General features: G+C 42.7%; 2 protein-coding genes across 8 annotated transcripts in view; one reads left to right on the forward strand and one right to left on the reverse strand.

The window, feature by feature from the left end:
• Nucleotides 1–5,210, forward strand: part of skila (SKI-like proto-oncogene a) — a 37,850-nt gene extending 32,640 nt beyond the window's left edge. For all 6 annotated transcript variants that reach the window (XM_085806017.1, XM_085806021.1, XM_085806018.1 and 3 more), the window contains exon 8: nucleotides 334–5,210. In XM_085806017.1, the coding sequence (XP_085662143.1) occupies nucleotides 334–603 (270 nt within the window). In that variant the 3' untranslated portion in view covers nucleotides 604–5,210. The remainder of the gene's footprint in view (nucleotides 1–333) is intronic.
• Nucleotides 5,211–7,343: 2,133 nt separating this feature from the next.
• Nucleotides 7,344–8,386, reverse strand: gpr160 (G protein-coupled receptor 160). Of its 2 annotated transcripts, XM_085804844.1 has the most exons (2): nucleotides 7,738–8,386; nucleotides 7,344–7,680 (listed from the first exon to the last, which is right to left on the reverse strand). In XM_085804844.1, the coding sequence occupies exons 1-2, from the start codon at nucleotides 8,361–8,363 to the stop codon at nucleotides 7,344–7,346; spliced, it is 963 nt and encodes a 320-aa protein (XP_085660970.1). In that variant the 5' UTR covers nucleotides 8,364–8,386. The 2 variants fall into 2 exon arrangements, with proteins under 2 accessions (XP_085660970.1, XP_085660969.1); XM_085804843.1 differs by having other exon boundaries at nucleotides 7,344–8,386.
• Nucleotides 8,387–15,127: the final 6,741 nt, after the last annotated feature.

The raw sequence follows: 15,127 nt of genomic DNA on the forward strand, positions 1-15,127 counted from the left end.
AAGAAACTAGAATTGGTGGGGGCAGAGATAGAGGAGGAGGAGGAAGAAGAAAAGAAGAAAGAGAAGACAAAGAAGAAAAGACATGTTTTCAGTTATTTCATTCATAGTTTTGGTGCCTTCAGTGAGAATAAAGGAAACACATTGAATGAGAAGGTGTGTCCAAACTTTTGGCCTGTACTGTATGCTCAGAAAAAAATCTATACATTAATCTTAAATAAAAATGTCAGTGCAGAATCGTGTGATAATAAACGCCTTGATTAACTTGTTGGTACTGTACAGTAAATGGGACAGTGTGTCATAATAACTCGTCTTCTTGTCTGTGTCTTCTCCCAGTTGTCGGAGCTCCGTCAGCGGCTGGAGCGGGCCGAGGCCGACCGGCAGGAGCTGCAGGAGGAGCTGCGCCGGGAGCGGGAGGCGCGGGAGAAGCTGGAGCGCACAATCGCCCAACTCAAGCAGCAGATGGCCCGGTCTGGCACGATGGGAGGCAGCCCCTCCCCTCCTCTCACCCCGTCCACCGGACCCCCTAACGCCCATTCCCCGCACTCCTCCTCCTCCTCCTCCTCTTCCTCCATCTCAGAGGCCCCAGTGGCCGGCCAAAAGTAACTGCCACCACCCACCCTACCCGCCACCCCCTCCCCTCCCCTCCAGGCGCCTCTCCCCTCCCTCATTCCTCTCCCCATCACCCACCAACTCTACAGACACAAACAAATCAGCCTGAAGCAGAAAAAGGAGCTTCACATCTCCTCAGGCTGTTTTTTAAGTTGTGCATCTCTCCCCCCTCTCCCCCCCTCCTCTTATTTCAGTGTAGGACTGACTTTTGTTTTTGTAATTTAACATCACTTAAAAGAAAAGTTTTATGGTGTGTTTTTTTATTATTATTCTTTCTTTTGCTCCCTCTATTCTCTTTAAACAGTATTTAAAGATTTTTTTTGGGCATGTATGATTTAATTTATAGTTTTTACTGAACAAACAGCTGCTTCACAGACAGGAGTCGGGTCGAGTAGAGACCCAACTCAACCTATCACTATTTTGTCTCCCCTTCCTTCACGATTGTCACCCTCCTCTCCCATGATCCCTCTTCTTCTTTGCTCTCTCTGGATTCTGGAGCCAATGACTTTTGAGATTTCAGACTTTAAGCTCAGACACACAGACGCTTGTCTCAGCTCCTCACGGACGTCACTTCACGCTACTACCTGGCGCAGCAGCCGCCGGTGCCCACGGACACATAATGGCGCCTGGTTGTGTGCCTCCTCCTCCTCTCCCGTCTTTCTGTACCTACAGACCAGATGCTCAAGTACCAGCGAATGCAGGAAACTGCATGGACATTTGAAAACAGTTTTGTTTTTTTTGTTTGTTTTTTTTGCTCCTTATAAAATACTGAGAAAGAAAACTATGTGTTAAAACATCTATATGGAGGAGAAAACCTTTACTGTACAAGAAAAATAAGAAAAAAGAAAAGACATTTAGCCGATGTCGGAAAACCTCATGAAAATATGCCAATAGTGACGCTGAACTTGAAGTGAGTGTTTTGAGTGTGACCTCTCATGGTAGCTCGCAAACTGTCTGGCCTGGACCCCAGCTGCTCCTCACACTGACTCGCTCCCTCTTCACTCTGCCGGGCTGCACCTGGACGCTCCTGTCGTAGACCAGACTATCTGTCGGTTGATCCACCAGCTGCCCAGTGTCTCCTCCATCCCTCCATCCCTCCCTCCCTCCCACACACACAGACACACACAGACACACACACACCCCACTGGAGACCTCACACCTTCCATTGCTGTTCGCTAGCGCCGTTGCCCTCTGCTGGGAAATTCCTTAACACTGTGGTTTTTCACCCACTTTGTGGCGAGACAGGAAACACTGTGCTCTTTTCAGGCCTGGCATGAAGAAGCTCACGAGCAGTGTTTTGCACTTAACGTGCTCTCCTCCTCCTCCCCCAGAATCTCCTGGGAAAGGAATGCGTCTGGACACGGGGGCCGGTCGCGCCAGTGTGGCTTTTCTCTTCTTCTTTTAAAAAAAAAAAAAAAAAGAAGAAAGGCAAAGAGAGTCTCACATGTGCTGTAGCTGTACCGTGTTACCATAATACATACGACATCCTTACATGCCCGCACACACTCGAGTGTGTCAGTGCGGCGCAGGCATTCGGGCAGAACAATGGCCCCCAGCGTTCCCAGCAGATGATCAAAGCACCAGTCTGTCCCTGTTTTCTGGGCTGCTTCTTCTTTTTGTATCATTTGACTTCATTGTTTGCAGACGGTTTTCTTTTTTCTTTTTTTTTTTTTTTATCCCCACCCTGTTTTTGTCAGAGTGTCGTCAAAGAATGTGGGTCGCAGGTGAAAGCGGTTAGTCCAGGGTGGTTTTGGCCTCGCGTTATTCTGCCTGGCTGAACAAACAGCACCGGGCCGGGGAGAGCAGGAAGAGAGAGGGGAGGATTGAGGGGAGCGCTCGGGGGACTGGTGCTCTCTCCCCCGTGGCAGGCTGGGTGGCCCGGACGCCAGGGGCACAGAGGGAGCCCTTCTTTTTCTTTTTTCTTTTTTTTGTTTTGTGCCGTCAGAATGGGGGCAGCTGTTGTTGTCTGGGGGCCTCTGCTTCTGCCCGCCCTCGGCCGAGACTGTACCTCCCTCCCTCCTCTCCCACAGAACCGCCGTCACTCACTCACTCACTCACTCACTCACCCTCACATACCCGTCCATCCATCTCCAGCGCCAGATCAGCTGGGGGTGTGCAGTGTTTTTGTAGATGCCCAGGAGAGCGAGCAGACGTCCACCCAGAGGAAGAGAGAGGACTTTTATTGTGTCAGTTGCCAGGCAAAAAGCGCTTTTTATTGCCACTAAAGGAGGAGATCCCTGTAAGCGAGTGTATGTGTGTAAATAATTGTTTAAAAAGAGTAGTAGGGGATCGGCCTCGGCTAAAAACTCTGAGCTTTTTTTATGCATCTGCTCTAAATGCAAATTGATAGACATTCCACTGTGCTCCATCCTGTCCAATGCAGATTTTTCTTACACAGCTTCCCTTTACAATAACAGACCTTAAAGACCGGGCAGGTTGTGGTTGTGGTTTGTTGATAGTCATAAAAGCAGGTGCAGGTGCAAGCCAGTCAAATCAAACCCATGCCGCAAAATGTACACTCTACTGTTGTTCCATTTAAACCTTTATTGAAATTATGAAAGAAAATATTTAACGTATTAACTAAAGATTTATATTCACTTTGTAAATACAGTAGTCATTAATATATTAACTGTTCTTATATGAATAATCTTCAAAAGGTTATATAAATTGGACCAGAACTAAGGCTTCAGACGGCCTAAATGTTTTTGCTTTCTTTTTAAAAAAAAGTGATCTTTGCAGATATCAGAACTTGACTTTGGTCGAGTGGATGTGGGGGAGTGAAACGCATGGTTTACTGAGACATGATGCAGGACAAAGGCAAAATAGGAAAAATAATACTTTGTTACACACTTTCCCCTCTTTCTGAACTGATGCATTTGTTTATTTGTGGATTTTCATCTTTGACAAATTGTTTAACTTGTAATGTAAAGAGCTTTTTTTCCCTCTTTGTTACCCCCAGCCCCACTCTTTCCCCCCCTGCCCTGAGCTAAATTTGAAAACCTTTGTTAAGAAAATGCATTTTGGGAAAAAAAAGAAAAGAAAAAAAAACAAGAGAGAAAAAAAAACAAGATTTTTTTGCATGTTTGCTGCCCCTTATGTTTAGTGTCACCGGGCCACTCTACCAATCAGTCAATTGTGGAAAAAAAAAGTGTCCCCCTCCCATGTAACACACAAACTATTGAGATGGCTCAAATGCATGAACATTGAACATGTGCAAGTTTTATGTCATTATTGGTTCAGAGGATACATATAAAGTCAGAGTCAGATTATAAAACATAAAATGTAGCCCAATTTGATTTGGAAATAATGTGAGTGTGTGTGTGTGTGAGAGGGATCAAGAGTGTGTGTGCGTGTGTGTGTGTGTGTGTGTGTGTGTGTTAACCTCCCATGTCTGACTGAAGCACAGCAGCTTTGAAAAGGGAAAGAGACAAACTTGCTCATGTAGCTCTGGATGTGTAGTTGTATGTTTTCTGATTTGAGATCATTTATATATAAATATATATATATATATATATATATATATATCCTCGTCTGGATGTGTTGACATCACGCAGAAGATGATCAGTATTAGTTTTATTGACTCAATTACCTCTTCAGCAGAACAAAGAGAATCATTTTTAATCCATCACATTAGCAGATTTAGACCTAACGAAAATCTGTCATTTTACTTTACCGTGTAATTTGCATTTTATACACAAGGGGGCGATGTTTAGCTTCTTTAATTGTGCATTCACCTTAATGGAAAAAAGGACTAAATGATAGGGGGAGAGTAAAAAAAAAAAAAAATCCCTTGTAACATGGCGTGGCTGGGCCTTTTTTGCATTTTGCAGTGTTATGAGAACTTGGATATGCTTTGTACAGAATTTTTTTACAGGTGTGACGTTTTGCCCAACCAAGTAAAAACAAGGTGAAAAGGAGACGCCGGGCTTTAACCACGAGAACTGGTCTGAATACAGGACTCACTGACCCCCCCCCCCCCCCATACTTGAAGAAAAACCAGTAAACAAATCCAAGTTGACATTTGAGCTGTTGGTTTGATTTGTAGTTGGGTGTGTACTTTTTTTCAGCCAGTAACTGTAACTCTATGCCGATGTACGAGGGCGTGCGTGTAAGTGGGAAGCAGAGCTGATCACTGGCTACAAAGAATATAATGTTTTGATTTCTACACATCCTGTTATAGATGAGAAAAAAAAAGAAGAAATATTTAAGGCTTTGCTGAAAAAGATCCCTCCTTCCCCCCTCGATGCTGTTCTGAAACATGAAACGCAGTGTCTGTGTATGACCATTGCATACTACGTTGCCAATACTACAGTGTGATGAGACTTTTGTTCTTGCATGAATTGAGACACTGTTCTCCTACCTCATGTTGTGATATAAAAAGATGTTTTTTAAGCAGAAGACACTGCATCTCTAACTGTTTATCATCATTGATATTTACTAGTAAATGACATACCTGTAAATGCTTTTAGCTAATACCTCAGTTGTATCTAGTGTTTGTTTTTTTTTCTGTTTTTGCCCTTCCCTGATTTCAGATCTTGTAAATATGCCCTGTATAGACAATGAACTTGGATCAAATTCAAGTAAAGTTCTGTAGTGTCAAACCACTGTTGTCTTTTTGTCTTTCTCATCCGTCTCTTTTTGCTCCGATCCTGTCCCTGAAACGTCCTTTTATTCACATTGAGCAGCAGCTGATGGACAGTAAGTGATATGAGGTCACACGTTACGGGAACAGGGCTTGAACGGCACCATGAGGTCAAATGAATGAATGAAATGAAAATGAAATGTGGAACTAACTGAGACAATTACATAATCAACACATTAATCATCAGTACTTTAGAAAATGCACAAGATTTACTGAAAGGAAAGGTCAAACAGTCAGTCAGCCAACATAAGGAACCACTAGCTATTCATTACAGTTACTCCCATCAGTAGTTCTTGATGAATTTCAGTCATGTCTGCTGCCTCAGTGTGACGCTAAATAAAACAGTAACCCTTCAATTTACAGGCCGCTAATTACATGATAATGTCAAGAAATAGTTTGAAAATAATGGTCAATTTCATAGTAATGTCATGTTTTTCATAAAGGCAAAAGATTACACATGCTTTTCATGCCGTGATTTTTTTTGGGAAAGGCCAAAATCCTTCCAATTGATCAATTATCAACCATTATTTCTTGGCTATATTTCTCGACATTACTATGAAATTGACCGTTATTTCGGAGCTATTTGTAGACATTATGACGCAATTAATTGTTATTTCTTGGCTATTTCTTGACATTATCACGTCATTAACGGCCTATAAATTAAAGGGTTACCAAAAAAACATGTATAGATCACCAAGGTCATCTAAGATCAGGCGTGGGCAGCCTATTCCACAAAGGGCCCGTCAATGTGGCTGAAGGTTTTTGTTCCAACCAACCAAGAGCTCACAGTTTGACTAATCTACTGTCAGTTGATTAAATTAGTCAGGACTTGCTGCTGCTGCTTGGTTGGTTGGTTGGAAAGAAAACCTGCAGCTGCACTGACCAGCCCTTCGTGGAACCGGTTGCTCATGTCTGATCTAAAACATCATCTGGGCCTTTTTGTTCAAAAGTTTTAATCTGGATCAAAATGATCCGGATTTTAAATTCAATTCTTTTGCCATCCAGGATCACATAATCCATCTTACTTTTATCCCAGTTGTTCAAAGCAAAGTTGGATTAGATCAGTCTGATCCAGATACAAACTTTTCAAGATGACCAAATCCAGATAATGAGTGCTGACTGGGACGGCATATCAAACTGAAGGCTACAAACAAACAGAACAGCAGCATGGGGTCACTCAAAGTGTATTTTAAAATGGGGTGTATTGTTTTCTGAGCTTTTGATGTTGTTGTTTGTTTCTTAAAAGTCCTTTAACAGCCACTCAGACCTTATCTGACCCACAAAAAAATAAATAAAAAAGGAAATATACATTACTCAACAATGAGAATATTTTATTAAAGCAGAAGTAAGCGATCCGGTCGTTTTGGCTAACTTCTTGTCAGCCGATGGATCTATTGGTCCTCGTCCCTACGTCACCACATTCACGCGCATCCCTTGGCTGCACACACAGAGAGGACCGCCCCTTTATGCCGTTCTCTCTCCTCATTGGATAAAGGTTGTAGGATACAAGGAAAGTTTTCTCCTCGGCTTACAGCAGAGTGACTGACAGACCCGTGTTTCAGACCAAACACTCTACGTAAGTGATTGCCGTCGGAAGATATAACTATTCAAGACTTATATTAACACAAACATTCTGCTTACTTCTGCTTTCAGTGTTTCAAATTCAGAATTAGTTATATCGTTTTTAGTCTGGACCAACCCATTTTCAAGATTTGATCCAATCCCATTATCCAAAACCTAATCAGATTCCTTTTGAACAACTGGGCCTGGAGACGTATTTCCTTGGCTCAGTGAAAACAGCACTAGAGGAAAGGCAGTCCCCATAGTGACAGGGATTAATCCTCTTGGGATCACGAATATCTGTAGAAAATTTCATGGTAATCCATCCAATAGTTGTTGAGATATTTCAGTCCGAGCCAAAGCACCAAAGCGACCACACTTGCTATCAGAAATAATAACAAAATAAAAAAAACAAGTACAAATCATTTCAACACTACATGATACTCAGGTTTCATCATGTAATTTGATTTATTCTTGTGTCCCACATTGAATTGAATTGCTCGGTGGTGCAGTCAGTCAGTCAGTCAGTCAGTCATGTTGTCTCCTCTGCTGCTGCAGCCAAGCTAAATTTAAACCTCCACTCACAGAAGCTGTCGGGAGGAACTGCTGCCAAGCCCTGCTGCTGCTGCTGCTGCTGCTGCTGCGCTAACCGTGCGTCTGGACGCGCCACACACAGGACGACGGCTATCAGAGAGCTGTTGAGGAAGCAGAGCCAGGCCGCGTTCAGACCCAGGTACGAGGGGATCCCCACGGGCAGCAGCAGCAGGAGCACGGCCAGAAAAATCAGCAAAAAGGCCCAAGTGTCCAAGAATATACACAGGACCTGGCAGACGACACCGCCTCTCCTGTTGGAGGAGGAGGGAGCTCTGCTGCTGCTGCTGCTGCTTTGGTCTTGGTCTGGAGGACTAGTTTGGTCTTTTTCTAACCAATGTTTTGCCTTGCAGCAGACGTCGTGCAGCGCCGCGCAGCCCAGAGTCAAGAGGAGCAGCGCGACGACCTGCAGCATCTCAGAGCTGTGGAAGAAGACCCAGCACCGGTGGATCTCCTGGTGGGACACGTCCTCCATCACCGGGCTGAAGTCGGACAGGAGGAAGACGTAGAGGACGGCGAGGAACCACAGGAGGACGGTCACGAGGGAGCGGATGATCCATGTAGCCCAGGAGGAAGAGGAGGAAGAGGATGATGAAGAGGAGGAGGATGAAGAGGGAGGAAGAAGCAGACACACGGAGCAGAAGTGATCCAAACCGGTCAGGACCACGACGGGCCACTGCAGGACGCTGTGGACTTGCCCCATGATCTGAACCAGCAAACAGGTGTGGTATGTGGTCAGCTGGAGGTCGTCATCATCATCATCATCATCGTCGTCGTCATGGCCGTGGAGGTGGATGGTGATGAAGAGGAGGGTCAGGGCCGTGTCGACGAGGGACAGGGACACGCTGAAACACCCCACGAAGCTTCTGCCGATGTGTCGCCGCTGGAGAAACACCAGGGCCCAGTTGAGGAGACACTTCCAGCCGAGGCCGAGCAGCACGGCGGGGACCGACACGTTCATGGCGTTTGACCCCGAGGTGCTTTATGGACGGTTGACCATGATGGAGACTTATCTGCTGCTGGAAGGAGATTAAAGTCTTAATAAATCCCTGCTCAGAACCCACCTCTTCTCCCTGGCTTTTACAGTAACACCCCTGACTGATTGTTTTACCATTACAGTTCTTATTGTTTCCCATATTTTGTGTTTATTTTATTGTGCTTTTGTCTGATGTATTTAACTGTAATTGCAATTGTTTTAATTGTAAAGCACCTTGGCTAAAGGTGCTATATAAATAAACCTTGACTTGACTTAAGGCCAGTTGTAAAAAAAAACTTGCTGTAAATCGATTAAAATAGGTATATATCACGATCAGGGGTGGAAAGAGTACCAAAAAAATCTACTCAAGTAAAAGTACAGTTACCTTGATGAAATTTTACTCAAGTAAAAGTAAAAGTACTGGTGTAAAAATCTACTCAAGTAAAAGTAAAAAGTAGTTCATTTAAAATTTACTCAGAGTACAAGTTACTTAGTTACTTTTTTTTTTTTTGTGGTGGGGGGGGGGGGGGGGGGGGGGGGGGGTTATAATGGCCAGAGATTGGCCTAACATTCTCCGTGCATGTCTCTGTGTTCCAAATTTGTCCCTTCTCCATCGATACACTGGTCTCCACCATCTTTTAGCTCCTGTGGCACCAACTTGATTCTGACCTTCTGACACTGCAGTTGTCCAGAGCCAATCAGATGGACAGTTACAGTTACTGGCACTAAGGTTGTCACATCATGATCATGATACTAACATTTTCAACTCAATATCGATATTAAGGAAAATATTCGATACTCAATACCATTTTCAATACGGATAAAAAAAGAAAAGAAAAATCTCTCTCTCCATCTTTCACTCACACACACCTGTTTTTTTACTGTCTTTCCTGTCTGCTCTCAAGGAGGAGGAGGAGGAGGAGGAGGGGGGGGTTTACTGTAGGTTCTCTCTCTCTTGCCTCTTTACTGTAACTGCTCTGAAGCAGTGGGCTGCTTGTCTGTTCCTTTGAGCATGGCCATGGATCTGACTGGGCTCCTATATTTAACTCAACGGACTGCCGGTCCGGCCTTCAGCCCCGGTGTGTCTGGCACGGTCACCATAAACGTAGCCGAATAGATGGACATGCCTGATAACGTTGTCTTTAATCATTAAAGCAGATATCATCGGCACGGCCGTTTCGGCTAATGCTGTGTTCTCTGCAGGCTTTTGAAACCGTAAGTTACAGCTTCAAGTCACAACTACGACTTGGTAGCGTTCCAGGTAACCCGTAGCTCGTGTTTTTACCGTCCTGTTGTCTGTGAAAGTTCCCTATAACGGCCACTCGTAACTTCCGACCCGTGAACTCGTACCAGATCGAACTGGTATGACTTCACAGGAAGGAAAAAACACAAAGTACGAGTTTCCTTGAACGCACCATGAGTTAGCAGCCCCCGCCCTTGTCAGGCATCAATTGGTCCTCGTGCTACGTCACCACATTCACGCGCATCCCTTGGCTGCACACACAGCCCTTCATGCCGTTCTCTCCCCTCATTGGATAACACTTGTATCCCACAAGGAAAATTTTCTCCTCGGGTTACAGCAGAGCAGAGTGACGGAGAGACTCGTGTTTAGGCTGAAATACTTCATGTAAGTGATTGCTGACGGAAAATAGGACCATTTAGGACTTATATTAACAAAAACATTCCACTGATATCTGCTTTAATGTCAGCTTTTAACCGCTAGCTGCGGCTAATGGCTAATATTAAGACGACAACATAGCGACGAGCCCTGTTATGCACTAACTCACGTAGCGGTGAGGGGGAGAGAGGTGTGTAGGCCTACCTACCTGCTGCTGATGTGTGCGTCTGTGAAGGGAGAGAGAGAGAGAGAGAGAGAGAGAGAGAGAGAGAGAGAGAGAGAGAGAGAGAGAGGCGGCAGCAGCGTAGCTACTTTTGACAACCCACACAGAGTTATATATTTTTTACTTTGTAACTTAAGCTATTTAAAATGTAACTAAGTAAATTTCTTCCAACAATATGTACTCAAGTAAAAGTAAAAGTACTGATTTTAAAAATTACTCAAAAAAGTACAAGTACACAAAAAAGCTACTTAATTACAGTAACTTGAGTAAATGTAACTCGTTACTTTCCACCCCTGATCACGATTAATCTCATGAATGTCATAGTTAAAGCAGAAGTAAGCGATCCGGTCGTTTTGGCTAACTTCTTGTCAGCCGATGGAGTTAGCAGCCCCCGCCCTCGTCATGGATCTACTGGTCCTCGTCCCTACGTCACCACATTCACGCGCATCCCTTGGCTGCACACACAGAGAGGACCGCCCCTTTATGCCGTTCTCTCTCCTCATTGGATAAAGGTTGTAGGATACAAGGAAAGTTTTCTCCTCGGCTTACAGCAGAGCAGAGTGACTGACAGTCCCGTGTTTCAGACCAAACACTCTATGTAAGTGATTGCCGTCGGAAGATATAACTATTTAAGACTTAAATTAACACAAACATTCCACTTACTTCTGCTTTAACTCGCGATTAATCGCAAATTAATCGCACATTTTGATCTATTCTAAATGTCCCTTGAATTATCATTGTGATATCGTGTGACATCGCATTTCTTTGTTTGACATCCTGCCACAAAACAGACCAGATGGCACGTCTGATGTGAACAGCACATTAAAGCAGAAGTAAGCGATCCGGTCGTTTTAGCTAATGCTGCGTTCCAGGCAGGCTTTTGAAACCGTAAATTACAGCTTCAAGTCACAACTTACGACTTTGTAGCGTTTCGGGCAACCCACTCGTGTTTTTCCGACCTGTTGCACCTGTTTTACCTGTGAAAGTCACTATAACGGCCACTCGTAACTTCCGACCCGTGAACTCGTACCAGATCGAACTGGTACGACTTCACAGGTCGGAAAAACACGAGTTACGAGTTTCCTTGAACGCACCATAACAGTCCTCGTCCCTACGTCACCACATTCACGGCGTCCCTTGGCTGCACACACAGCCCTGCATGCCGTTCTCTCTCCTCATTGGATAAAAACTGTAGGATACGATAAATGTTTTCTCCTCGGCTCAGAGCAGAGCAGAGTGACTGACAGACCCGTGTTTCAGACCAAACACTCTATGTAAGTGATTGCTGTCGGAAGATATAACTATTTAAGACTTATATTAACACAAATATATCACTTACTTCTGCTTTAACATGGGCGTCAACCGAAATTAAACTGGCTCTGTGGCTATAGGGTGTGTCGCAGGCGTTAATCACACGTTAAAAAAAAATTATATGCATTACTTTCACAGCCTTAAAAACAGCCTTAAACAAACAAACAAACAAACAAACAAACAAACAAACAAACAAACAAACAAAAACTTTAAACCAGCTGCAATCTTTATCTTTCATACTGGGACTCATGAAACAAATGTTATTAATCATATTATCAATCAGACAATCCACCTCCACTTTCTCTCCACCAGCCTCATTTGCACACAGAGCAATGAAATTAGTGAGACAGTGATACATGGTACTAAACTGACATATAAAAAAGGAATTAAGAATATAGAAATGTATCAAATCCTCCCATATAAGAAGAGGCTGGAAACAGAAAATATTTGAACATTTTCCTAAAAAACAGGAGAATAAAAGACTAAAATTGTGTCAAATAAAAAGGTTTTTTGTGAAATTAAGCGCTGATCAATCAAACAGATTTGTTGAGATCTTGCGTCTGAAACCTTTCTCCTGTTAAAACTGTACAAAAATAAAAACTAATTAAAACCATAAGCTCATATTGAAATGTATTTTATTGCTCATACCTCATTTAAACATTTCCTGTGTTGGCGTGGAGACGGTTTCCTATAGTAACCACTGTATCCAGGCTCTTCTTTCCCCTCTTTTAAAACCTGTTTCTGCTCGATGTTTGCAGCACAAAGCTCGTGTGTCTCATCAACTGTTTATGGTGAAACAAACGAGGAAGGACGCTCTTCATTTCACACATTGGTCAAACCGACAGAGTCATTTTTCTTCAGAAATTTTTCACTTCTGCTTTTGAAAACCGTTATGCAATCAACTTGACCTCTGACTGACATAAAGGACACAGTTTGATTCAGAGACAAGATAAGTGACAAGTCATTCTTTCTTTCTTTCTTTCTTTCTTTATTAGGATCCCCATTAGCACCTGCCACAGCATCGGCTATTCTTCCTGGGGTCACCTGCCGATCATCTGCACCCCAAACGGCTTTTTGCTGAACGACCGTACAGGTTTTAAATACAAGATACAAGCTGAACTCCCGACTACAGCTCTGTACTGTCTCACTGATTTTTTGTGAAGGTTGGTGGCAGCAATGATTTGTTTTTCAGAAGGTTAACAAGCCTTTTTCCCCCCCTACACAAAATAAATCTATTCTTTTTGAGTTTGTGGTGCAGATAATTTATAATTGAGCTGTTCTCCATTCTTCTCCAAAGAGTTTAGTGTTTAGTGTATTAAAGCAGAAGTAAGCGATCCGGTCGTTTTGGCTAACTTCCTGTCAGCCGATGGAGTTAGCAGTCCCCGCCCTCGTCCCTACGTCACCACATTCAGGCGCATCCCTTGGCTGCACACACAGAGAGGACCGCCCCTTTATGCCGTTCTCTCTCCTCATTGGATAAAGGTTGTAGGATACAAGGAAAGTTTTCTCCTCGGCTTACAGCAGAGCAGAGTGACTGACAGACTCGTGTTTCAGACCAAACACTCTATATAAGTGATTGCTGTCGGAAGATATAACTATTTAAGACTTATATTAACACAAATATTCCACTTACTTCTGCTTTAATTCACACATGAATGTCAATGTTCCTCTTATTCCTAATGGGACTGATTCTGCAGGCACACAACACTGCACCTCCACCTGTGCTGTTGTGTTATCAACAGGCAGGTAGAGTGGTCTGTATGGGCTGACCAGGAAGTTGACACTGGCCATATATTAACACAAGAAAACTCCAGTCTCAGATTTCAAATTGTTAAAGAAAATGCAAGTTTGTATAAATAAGACGTGTAACTCCATATTTTTGTATTTCCTCCACTGCTTACTCACTCATAAGGCAAATGAACAAACTTTGCAACAGTGTGAAGGCTACCGCTCTAGACAAGACAAGACAAGACAAGACAAAACAGACGATGCTGGGAAAACATGCAATGCTTAATATTTACCTTCACCTGATATGATCTACTTCCTCTCCTCTTGGACGTTATCAACATCCAGCCTCAGTGAAACAAAAATCTTCTGTGCCGAAGCTGTGGTTTGGCCAAAGTTTCGTGTCGGCTCTGAATGAGGACGTGAAGTGTTGCCCTCTGTGATTTCCAAGCAGTTTTCCCTCAGGGCTTTCTGTTGGGTTGACACCATGTAATCAGTGATCTTCTCCCTATATATCTAAGCAGGTATAGCCTTTGTGCCAGTTACAGGCTTTTCAACGCAAACATGCTCCAACAGCCTGCAACGTGAGATGTGTTTAAACAAGTGAGGACAAGCCCTGGCTTTAGGATATGTCTTGCTTCTTGGTGTTCACCGTCAATGTAAATATGTGCAGTAATTCAAGCACTAGTTCAAACATTAACTCCATTCACAGTTTATCTGAAACTGACCTATAGCCAGTGCAGTTTATGACCACACCACTGCAATAAACTGATACTGTTTTGTGGTTGTTCTGCAGGATGTAGCTTGTGATGTTGAACTGTTCTACATCATACAAAAAGGTGTTTCTGTTGTGCCCTAACGGATAATAAAGCACCTGCTGTGTTAACTTGTATTTTTTCCACAATGTTTGACATTTTTTACACTGAACTAAGGCATTACTTTCATTATTTAAAAGGCATTTCAAGCAGATTAAAAAAAATAATTTCTCAATCAATCACCAATTTGTCTGTAATAGTATATAAATAAACTAATTTACAAAAAAATAGAATGAAACTGTCATTAAAATATATATTTTTTGGAAACATACAGTATATTAATTAATGAACAATTAACAGAATTTGAAAAACCTTTGGTGAGGGCATTTTGAAAATGGGAATAAACATCAATTTCCTTTTTCAAGCTGCCATACCTTTTCCTAATCAATTTGGATTGGTCTTCTCATTGTGGGCTCTGATCATTGGACGACCTGCTCTACCACCTGAGCAACTTGAGCTTCACCATGACTCACTGGTCCTTTTGTGATGGAAAAGTAGTAGTTATTGATGGATTAAGATAACATTTAATATATTTACAATCCTTGTTTTGAATGCCTTGCAATTTGAATTACTGGGAAATGTTTTATTACTTGACATTCAATCAATTCAATCTGAATCTGTATGGTAGTATTGTGTGTAGGCTACTGGGTATTGTGTACGTTTTTGTATTTTATAATTTAGAGATTGTATAGAATGAAGATATATAGTAGCCAGATGTTACTTATTGTTAGAGCTAGCAGATTTTGCACACAGCTGCCAACTTCTTTCTTTCTTTCTTTCTTTCTTTCTTTCTTTCTTTCTTTCTTTCTTTCTTTCTTTCTTTCTTTCTTTCTTTCTTTCTTTCTTTCTTTTTTTCTGTGTTTTGTGTTATGATTAGGTGGTGTGCAAGCTGCCAAATGTAATTTACCCTCCCCTCCCCCTTCAACAAAGCTGGTGAGAAATCAATCCATGGAGCGGTGGATAACGTTATTTATCATATGATGTTATGATGTGTATAGTCTTATCTGTCATAAATAAGAGATTACAGGTTAGGACATGGCATGTGTGTCATGGTGCC

The sequence above is a fragment of the Trachurus japonicus genome, chromosome 17, assembly GCF_045865225.1.
Source record: "Trachurus japonicus isolate A0001 chromosome 17, Traja_1.0".
Classification (NCBI taxonomy): Eukaryota; Metazoa; Chordata; class Actinopteri; order Carangiformes; family Carangidae; genus Trachurus; species Trachurus japonicus.